Here is a 10,709-nt window from a genome sequence, read left to right on the forward strand (position 1 = left end):
GCGATTGGGTCCAACATTGTAGCCAATCACGTTGCAGCGTCTCAACATTTGCAGCCAATCGCGGACCGTAGTTCTCAACATTTTCAACATTTGACCAATCAGAGTCATGGCAATGTTAAAGCTGGGGAAGGAACCGTTCCAAGATTCACCGCTAGGTGTGCAGTCAAACAGGTTAGTCAGATGTCAATCAATTTTCCGAACTGAGCCGAAGGTACACGAAGAAATAACAGGGTCATCTGGAGGCGGGTCAGAGGTCAAAAAAGTTCAGGATTTTTTTTCTGATAGTGATTTCTTAAAAAAGATAAGAAAATCTACATAATTGCACGTATTAATGTTTTAGTGTTTTGTATTTCAAATTTGGATACTTAAATCTAAAACCGTTTAATTTATAGGAGAAAAAATGTCTGAAAAATTCCACAAAGCCATGTCAGACGCTGACTGGATTTCACGTCTGAAAAAGTTTGCCAGCACAGGAGTTTGGCCATCAGATGAGGGCAACAGGAACAGGCCAGCTCCTCGATAAAAAAAGTGGCTTGAGATTTATCAAAGGGTGTTTATTTCGTTTACATGATATAACGTTTGTTGAAATTTGCTTAACTTGTTAAGCTTCAGTACATTCAGTACAGTATCTATGTAAAACATGTCATACTTGTTTTTAAATATTAATGTGTTTTAAATTGCATGTATTTTGAGATTTACGTCGAATAATTTACTATAGTTTGACCGTTTATGAGAGTGATTTTAAAAGGTGGGGGAATGGATTATGAATGTACAATACATGCTGTGAGTTTACCTGCAAGCTGTGTGACAAGCGTGCGTGCGTAAAATTTTAGTACAACACCCTAGTCTTTTGTTTCAAGTATATCAGTATCTAGCAAGATGCCCAAACTTCTGACGTACGAAAACGTTCCTTTATCGAAGTAGTTCACAACTATCCATTAACAGAATTTGTAATGTAGTCAAATGTGTAGTTGGTCAACGGATGCTAGCGACAATGTTTTTCCCCCCTGTAGTTCAGTGTTTTGTTTTGTCTTGGACAAACGCAGCTGCATAAATCCTAAAGTTTTAAATAAAAGTGAAACTATCAACAAAAAGCTTGACCGCTTTCAAGCTACAAATACAAGCACTGTCAGAGAGATTTATAGGGTACCACCTGTCAAAAAGTTTGATGGATTGTAGCCCCGCCCCTAAGGCGGGACTTCCGGTCTAAGCCCCGCCCCTTTTATATAAACTTTATAGTTCCGGTAATTAGATTCTTATCAGTTTAATATAAAATAATAATTCCGGTAATTAGATTTTTATCAGACTAATTAAATTATTGATTCCGGTAATTAGATTTTTATCGGTTTAATATAAAATAATAGATCCGGTAATTAGATTTTTATCGTTTTAATATAAAATAATAGGTTATTTCCAGGTAATGAAAATATTGGTAATTAAATTCTAATCAATCTGAAATAAAATTAATATTATAATAATAACGGTAATTAAATTACTGTTATTAAATTCATTATTTAATTATTATATTATAATATATTTAATAAATTATACTAAATGCATCACTTACCCATATGATGTTGTCTCCATGGTGGTATGAACATACTGACTGTATGTGATAAGGAAAACGTTAGACAACACCCATCAACTGTTTGTAAAAGATAGATTTGTATCAACTGTAGAATATGTATATCTGATTGTATATGTTGGGTGTCTCCCACTAAATACTATATTTTGTTAGGTGATAAGGAAAAATGTTGACCGTTAGACAACGCCTCTTGACATTTGACATAAAAAGGGCCCCTTTACAGAGCTTTTTCACAGTAAACTTGAATCCTCAGTTACACTGTTATAACGTCTGGAACTTCTGAAGAGGGTCAACTCTGCCACTTCTGAACAAGATATGGAATTGCGTGAGTAGAAATTAATATATTATTCATCTGGTTAGCGGTTTGTATACTACCTCATTAATCAGTGTTTGGTATATTTTCATTCTTACAGCTTATGTCTTACAGAAATAAATTCTTCCGAAAGTGACGCCTTTGATGCCATCAATCCTATTTGTAAGTATTATTACATAATTATATTTATTGTTTTGAATATATTTAGACAATAGTTTTTTATTTATTCGTTATTGTTACTTACGTTTCTCTTTTTCTTATAGCCTCTTCGGCTCACACGTTTGATAATCAAACGGAAAAAGGTATGCTTTTTATTTAAAATAAATTAAACTTCTTGATGTATGGTGGATTCGAACCTCCTGTTGCGAGAAGGCTCGATCACCGGTCGAATGCGCTAAGCATATGCCACAGCACTGACGGATGTGAGATCACCATTGTTTAATGTAAGAATGAGTAATAACTTGCATTTATTTATTTTTGTCATTCACCTATTTTAGCGAGAATTGAAGTTATCGACTTGACGGTGGAAGAAGAAGAAAAAAAGATTGCGGTGCAACAAGAATCATTGCGAGAAGAAAAGTTTGATGCAGCGTCGGGGACTTCTGCCCCTAAGAGACCAAGAATTGTTTACACACCATATGTAAATAAAAGGCAAAAAAATTCTGAAACTCATGTGCAAGAAGAATACGAGGACGATGAGGATGATGATGAAGACGTAGAATCAGGTAATAACATATTTTTGTTTGTTTGTTTCAACACTTAATAACAGCCGTAACGTTATGATTTTCATATTTTCACACACAGATCCATGGACACCTCTTGCTAGCCCACTAAGTCCTTATACCAGTCCATCAGAACCAAATCCTTCTGCTATTAATTTTAATTTATCTGAAGGTTAGTGATCCATTTATTTAATTGATTATGACAATATAATAAACATAATTACTGTTGAATGAAAACAAATGAATATTATTTTATTGTTAAGTATTATTTATATATTTATTAGTCAATACTAAACAATATTTTGATTTCTTTTTATTACAGATCCATGGTGTGAACAAGATGCTTTCAACAGCGGTCATCATGAATCAACTCAGGGAGGTGCACATCAGCCGATTTATCCCTTTCAAGCACCCGTAGAAGAAGAAGAAGAAGAAGAAGAAGAAGAAGAAGACCCGGAAGACGCCGAAAGACCCCAGCGCCCACAGCAGAATCAGGAGCCCGGTAGCGTCAGCAAACACAGCAATATCAAAGACTTTTACGAGTCGCCTGCTTATTGTCTGATTCGTGAATATCTGGACAGATATGAGGTAAAAATTAATGCTCTATCGGATTCTATTGGTCAGCAGCAGCGTGCGATAGAAAATGTCAAGGATTTCTTGTCTGAGCAACAGCGACGTATGGATGAAAAAATTGGGGAGCTTCAACAATTGATGGGTAAAAGTGAACAGGGGCATCGGTTAATAACGAAACTACTCATTTTTATTAGGCATTCATTGATGGATGAATAATTCCTAAAAGAAATATTCTCATCATCTGTACGATCGTTCATCATTGTACTACTTAAAAGTCCATATTTTATACTCTGATAAATGCTATACTTGTCTTACGTTTCTAATTTTAATCGACTTTAGTTGTTTAGTGTTTTAACTTTAGATGTTGCTCTATATTCAATTTGTACTCCTTTGGCTTTCTTTTTATTACGAACTTAGTCATTTGTTTAGTGTTTGAGCTTTTAAAATTGATGTAATGCAAATGTATTTTGATTCAACTTTACATTTTGATGTACTTTAAATTGATTTAACTGATAGTGTTTTAACATTTGATGTAATACAAAATCATTTTCAAGTTTTATTCTGCTAACATTTTGATGTACTCCAAATTGTCTTAAATGTTTAACTGTTGATCTATATTAAATGTTTATTCAATTGTGACTGTTTTATTGTGAACTTACTCATTTGTTTAGTGTATGAGTTTAAATTTGATGTAATACCGATGTATTTTAATTCAGTTTAACATTTTGATGAACTTTAAATTGACTCAGCTGTTTAGTGTTTTAACTTTTACTGTTGATCTATATTAAATTTGTATTCCTTGGACTTTGTTTTTATTGTGAACTTAGTGTTTGAACTTTTAAAATTGATGTAATAAAATATTTCATTGTGTTTTATTCTAGCTAATCATATACATTACTTCATAATTGTATTACTATTATTGACACACATCCAATTCTAATAACATGGTTAAATATGTATAAATAAAGATTGAATTGTATAAACACAGTAAATATTAATCCTAAAATAAACAACAAATATAAATAAAATAGATAAAATGAAAACTTAAGCAATCAAATAAACGATAAATGTAAATAAAACAATAAATAAAATACAGAAGAAAAAAGTTAAACAATAAAATAAATCTAATAACAAAACAAAATAATTCTAAAATAACCAATAAAACTAATTTAAACATAAAAGTCTGAAATAAAATAAACATTAGCAAAAATATTTGTAAAATAATAATAAAATAAATCAAAAATTACAATGGATGATGAAAATCGTACAGATGATACATACAATATTCAACCAGACCAAACTCTATCTGTTAGACTGCAAAGAGGTGTCGAAATGGATGCAGACAGAGATGAAGATATATTTTCATCTCTTCAGTATATGATAGATATGTATCCAAATTCTAGAGACATAACATTTAACAATATTCCTATTTCACAAATTACAAATCTGGATGATTTGGAAATGTATATAGAACAGGAATTGAATTTAAATTTGCCTGAAGATGTTGAATCTTTTTTAAACAGTGAACAGAGCGGTGGTGCAGTCACTCAGGAAACTAGTGCTTCTGCTACTGTTAACAGCCAACTGACAGATGATGGTTTTGATGATGATGATGACGACGACAGTCATTCAACTAGCCATGCAACACACGGTAGGACTGATATTGAATCAACACACCAGTCAAATGTCGATGATGAACAACCATCAACCTCAAATGTTGCGGAGCCTTTAAGGCATAGGCCAACAAGACAGATAGACATTGAAACATTGTTGAGAGATGGCGGTAATGTAAACGAATATCATGTTTTACCAAGGCCTCGTTTCAATAGTGTATCGTTGCGTAGGACATTGAATATGAATGAAATAAGATCTCAGGATTTAGCATCGTACCACATACGTTTACACGATACCATGGATGACATTGTGTCATTCGCTAGACAGATTGGCGGTGATGGTAGCGTCATCAATTTATGCCTTCGAACACCGACCCTGAAATCGGATGTAAATGCAGTTTTAACACAGGCTAATAATTACGACGTTAATCTTTTTACAGATCAAATTGCAAAAATTTTGCAGAGCGATGATCGGATATCAGCTAATGAAACTGTTGAGATTGAAGCAGAGGTTGTAATGAACAGACTAGGAGGAGGTCGCCGTAAACTTACGGATTTGGCGTTTGATCAGGTAATCAAAAGAAAAAAGACGAGCTTGTTTATACCTACAAATATTTCAAACAAATTATGTTTCTCTATCTGTATAGCTCATTTTATAGACCCTCAATTACCAGAGTGTGAATTAGAAAACCGTGCATCAATCATACACAATAAAGTGGGTCTTGCTATCCAAGACAAGGTCGGTTTTCACGACATAGCAAAATTTGAAAACATGCTAGACATCAAAATTGTTGTTTTTTATAGGACAAACACCGGTGTGTTACAAACATACGTAAATAACAACGAGCCTCACGACAAAACGGTGTACCTTTATTTACAAGACGAACATTACTACATGATTCTCAATCTGAAATCATTCATAGGTGCTTCCTATGTATGTGAATTCTGCTATAAAGGGTTTGATGACCTTAGGCTACACCAATGTAAACACGTCTGTAACGTCTGCTTCGACAGCGAATGTTACAAGCAACCTAAAAAAATCATTCATTGTACCGATTGTTTACGCTACTGCAAATCGTCTTACTGCTACCAAGCTCATAAGAAACCTGTGCTTCAAGGAGAAAAAGTACCTTGCGACGTTATAAAATACTGTAGGAAATGCAATAGACGGTACGAAAAGAAAAAGTCTAAACACATATGTGCACCAAACCGCTGTGGTGCATGTCGTGAAGATCTTGTCCCTGGTGGAGAACACGAGTGTTTCATTAAGACAGTACCACTCAAGGACCCTCAGAATAAATACATCTTTTACGATTTCGAGACTCGTTATGAAAATGGGAGACACGTAGCAAATTTTGTCTGCGCAATAACATTTTCTGGTGAAAGATTTGTAGCCGGGGGGTCTGAGTGTGTGAAAAAAATGATCGATTATTTCAGAAATCCCAAATACGAAGGCTATTGTTTCATAGCTCATAACGCATCCGGATTTGACTCCTTTCTAATTCTTGAATATTTTTGTAAAGCAGGTCTTCAAATGAACATCATCATGAAAGGTTGTAAATTAATCTTCATGTTCGATGTTTCATTTAAGCAACGCTACATAGATAGCATATCCTTCATACCGATGGCTCTGTCTAAGATGCCGGCAGCATTAAATCTCACCACAACAGAAAAAGGCTACTTTCCGCATCATTTCAATAGATTAGAAAATGAGAACTACATAGGACCTTATCCTGACAAAAAGTATTATGGTTACGAAAACCTATCGGAAAAAGATCAGGCAAAGTTCGATGCGTGGTACGCTACTACTACAGGGGAGGTTTTCGACTTCAAGGAACAGTTGTGCCAATATGGTGTAAATGATGTTGTCTTGCTCCGTGAAGCATGCATGACATACAGAGAATCGTTCATAGAGTGTACACAAATCGATCCATTTAGTTACACAACTCTTCCTAGTTGTTGTATGGGAATTTTCAAGACACACTATCTGAAAGACCACACTATTGCTCTAACCCATGAAAATGCCTACATTCGGCAAAATAAGACATTCTCGAGTGTCTCGATTGAATGGTTGGAGTATTTAAAAAAGACTAGAAACGTTGACATTCATCATGCTCTGAATCATGGTGAAATGCAAATTGGTAAATACTTTTTAGACGGCTACTACGAACAGGGCGATTCAAGGTATGGCCTTGATTTTTTGGGGTGTCTATTTCACGCTCACCAATGCCGTTATGAGCCTCACAAACTCCACCCCATGTCGGGTGTACCCTTTGGTGTTCTCAGACGTCAAGTTGACGAAAAAATTGAAATTCTACAAAACGCTTATGGCTTGAAAGTAGAGATTATCTGGGAATGCGAATGGTCTAAAATGAAACAAACAGACCCTTCAGTGATAGAATTTATGAGCACTTATTCGGCGCCTGAAAGACTGAAACCCAGAGATGCGCTTTTCGGAGGTCGTACCAATGCTTATAAGTTGTATCACAAAGTGGGGGAGGGGGAGACCATTTCTTATTTGGATTTTACGTCGCTCTATCCCTTTATTATGAGTACAAAGACGTATCCAATAGGTCATCCCGAAATAATTTTCAACGACTTTCAGCCGATCGAAAATTATTACGGTCTTATTAAGGCAACTGTGTATCCGCCCCGAAAATTACTACATCCGGTCCTCCCTTACAGATGCAGCGGTAAACTCATGTTCCCGTTATGCAGAACATGCGCACACGCTGAAAACCAAACATCAAGATGTAATCATACGGATGATGAGAGGGCACTTAGTGGGTGTTGGGTCAGTGTTGAACTTTTAAAAGCGATTGAGAAAGGGTATGTCGTGGTCAAAGTCGACGAAGTTTGGCATTTTCCTGAAAGGTCAGACAAGTTGTTTAGCGAATACGTTAAAACGTTTTTACGTTTAAAACAACAAGCATCCGGATACCCTTCAAATGTTACCACTGATTCTGAAAAAGAGACATACATTCGCAAATACTATGAGAGAGAGGGGATTCAACTTGACCCTTCACAGATCACTCATAACCCGGCCCAAAGGGCTATAAACAAGCTAATTTTAAATGCCGTTTGGGGACGTTTCGCGATGGAGTCTCAGCATTCTGTTACGCAACTTGTACGAGACCCTGAAGAATTCACCACGATTGTTTTCGGTAAAACTGATGCATTGAAATATTTTACTTTCATCTCAGATGATGTAGCGTTAGTCCAATTTCACCCTACCGAAGATAGTCATCACATTATTCGTGACATTAACGTATTCGTAGGAGCGTACACAACTTCGTGGGCGAGGTTAGAATTGTACAAATTGATGGATAAACTTGGCGATCGTTTATTATACTCTGACACAGATAGTGTTATTTTTGTATCCAAGGCCGGTGACTGGATGCCACCTCTGGGTGATTATTTGGGCGACTTGACAGATGAAATAGGCGATGGTGATTATATTACCGAGTTTTGTTCCAGCGGACCAAAGTCCTATGGTTACCGTACCGCTTCCGGTAAAGTCTGTATGAAAGCTAAGGGTATAACTCTGAATGCTAAAAATTCCCAAACGATAAGATTAGACACATTGATTGGTCTGGTTGATGGGTATGTTACATCAGGCGATGACTCTAGATACATTTTAGCTCAAGCTGACAACATTGTCAGGAATAAAAAACACCTCACACTCCACAACAAATCAGTCGTTAAAAAGTTCAAGGTGGTGTATAACAAGCGAAGACTTTTACCCGACTACACAACTCTGCCTTATGGCTTTTAATTCAATGTATAGAGGAATGCGTGAAATGGTTGATTTTGATTTCAGGCTTCAACATCCGTTTTCATGTGTCATAAGCGGACCATCCAATTCTGGAAAGTCCTTTTTTGTAAAAATGCTATTGGAAAATGCTGTAAATATGATTTCTAAAAAAATTGATAATGTTGTTTTCCTGTATGACTGTTGGCAACCTTTGTATGACGAATTGCTTAAATTGTATGACATTAAATTCATTGAAGGTATACCTCAGAGTCTGAATGATGATCATCTACTACCCCGTGATAAAACAAACTTGTTGATTATCGACGATATGATGAAAGAAGCAAGCGGTAATTCCGAAATTGAAAAAGTCTTCACGCAATACGTTCATCATCGTAATCTCTCTGCAATTCTTATCGTGCAAAATTTGTTTGTTCAAGGTAAATCCAGCAGAACCATCAGTTTGAACACAAATTATTTAATATTGTTTAAAAACCCCCGTGATGCTAATCAAGTAGCGGTGTTGGGGCGTCAGATGTATCCTGGTAACACAAAATATTTTATGGAATGTTATCAAGATGCCGTCAAGAGTCCTTTCGGGTATCTCATGATCGACTATAAAGCTAAAACACCTGAACAATTTCGACTCAGAACAGGATTGTTTTCAGATCGTCAGGTGGTCTATCTCCAGAAAAAAAGAAGATCGTGATAACGAACCATGTCCGCGAGACTATGTAAACATTTGCCTGTATTAAAAATGTTACATAAATCTACAGCTAAACAAAGACGACTTATTCTCCAGTCAGCATCTGACGATCTCATTTTAGCTCTCTGCGAACTCGCTCTCAACATCCTACACGGAGTTATACCGATCAACAACCAACAATACAGAAAATTGAAAAAGAAGAGGGCTGCGATAAAATTCCTCGCTAATAAAAAAATCAACATTGCGGCTAAGAAAAAGGTCTTTAATCAGACTGGCGGGTTTCTTTTACCGCTCCTAAGCGTCGCTATACCATTTATTTCAAGTTTGATCGGTTCTAGACAGGGCTGAAGGATGGAGTATGCAGAGAAAATGTATCTCGTACCACAGAATCAGCTGGACAAAATACAATCAACAAGCGCTCGTGAAAATATTCAACAGGTTGTAGAGAATGATCTTGATACGGCTATAAGAAATATTTTACTCAGGACTGATTTGGATCAACGTGAAAAAGTTAAACTTTACTCAAACATCTTAACCAGATATTTAACAATTGTTAAACTAGGCGATCGTGAGAGTAGTGTTTTAACGCTATCGCTACCAAACCCTGAAGACGAACATAAAGTTAACTCTGACGAAACACATGCTGAAGACAAGTCAAAAGATGATGTGACGTCTGAAGTTCTAAAGAACGTTCCGACAAAACGTGTGAAAAACAGCAAGTATATATTAGACAAAATGTCTAAAGCTAAAGATCTCAGCTCCTGGTCCGAGTCTGGTGAGTTTGTGTTTAAGGGTAAAACCATACCTGGTTCACACATGCTCGATTTAATAAACAACGTTACAGCTCCGCAACAAGTACGAGATGACCGAAGACCTAAAGGATGGACGGAGTTTCTTCAAGCATGCGCAGAATTAAACATACCTTTTTCGACTGTACCAAACCAACAAGTTCGGAGTAAGATTATTAGTTTAAAAAACAACCCTATTGACGATGATCAGGAGATTCTGTCTACTAAAAAAACTACGCGTAAAAAGAGAAAAAATCAGCAAAGGACACAACTACTAGAAGAGGACATGTTTGTTTCACCTACTCGTGATAAGAGTCGATGGATGCATTTTTAATGTCAACATGTTTCATGTTTTTTATGTTTTGTGTATCACTATCTTGAAATAAAATTCAACAAACAGATGATGATTGTAAGGTTTTTTTTTTTATTACTCATTAAATTCATTTATACATCATGGAAGAAATACAGGTCTGAACACAATGGTTACACAAATACATGTTATCACTGCAAACATTAGCTTTTAGTTTTTTCACAAAAAGTTCTACCATTTTGTCATTTTTAACATAATTTTCACTATACAGATTCATCACATAGTTGTAGTCACGACCCATAGACATATGATACAAGAAAAAAACACAGTGCTGACCACACACATTTG

At 35.7% G+C, this 10,709-nt stretch overlaps 1 protein-coding gene across 3 annotated transcripts; it reads left to right on the forward strand.

The window, feature by feature from the left end:
- Positions 1 to 1,816: 1,816 nt before the first annotated feature.
- LOC110438038 (uncharacterized) lies at positions 1,817 to 10,453 on the forward strand. 3 transcript variants are annotated; one of them, XM_073949107.1, is made up of 7 exons: positions 1,818 to 1,910; positions 2,013 to 2,060; positions 2,162 to 2,200; positions 2,396 to 2,623; positions 2,703 to 2,792; positions 2,943 to 3,208; positions 4,717 to 10,453. In XM_073949107.1, the coding sequence occupies exons 1-7, from the start codon at positions 1,901 to 1,903 to the stop codon at positions 4,717 to 4,719; spliced, it is 684 nt and encodes a 227-aa protein (XP_073805208.1). In that variant the 5' UTR covers positions 1,818 to 1,900; the 3' UTR covers positions 4,720 to 10,453. The 3 variants fall into 3 exon arrangements, with proteins under 3 accessions (XP_073805206.1, XP_073805208.1, XP_073805207.1); XM_073949105.1 differs by lacking the exon at positions 4,717 to 10,453 and having other exon boundaries at positions 1,817 to 1,910; positions 2,943 to 4,068; XM_073949106.1 differs by lacking the exons at positions 2,703 to 2,792; positions 4,717 to 10,453 and having other exon boundaries at positions 2,943 to 4,068.
- Positions 10,454 to 10,709: the final 256 nt, after the last annotated feature.

The sequence above is a fragment of the Danio rerio genome, chromosome 4 (assembly GCF_049306965.1).
Source record: "Danio rerio strain Tuebingen ecotype United States chromosome 4, GRCz12tu, whole genome shotgun sequence".
In the NCBI taxonomy this organism is placed as follows: domain Eukaryota; kingdom Metazoa; phylum Chordata; class Actinopteri; order Cypriniformes; family Danionidae; genus Danio; species Danio rerio.

Bases quoted from the DNA above. Each gene is read 5' to 3' on its own strand.
- LOC110438038 (XM_073949105.1), top strand. The intron at 2,201-2,395 runs GTATGCTTTTTA...CACCTATTTTAG, and splicing joins TGATAATCAAACGGAAAAAG to CGAGAATTGAAGTTATCGAC. The intron at 2,793-2,942 runs GTTAGTGATCCA...TTTTTATTACAG, and splicing joins TAATTTTAATTTATCTGAAG to ATCCATGGTGTGAACAAGAT.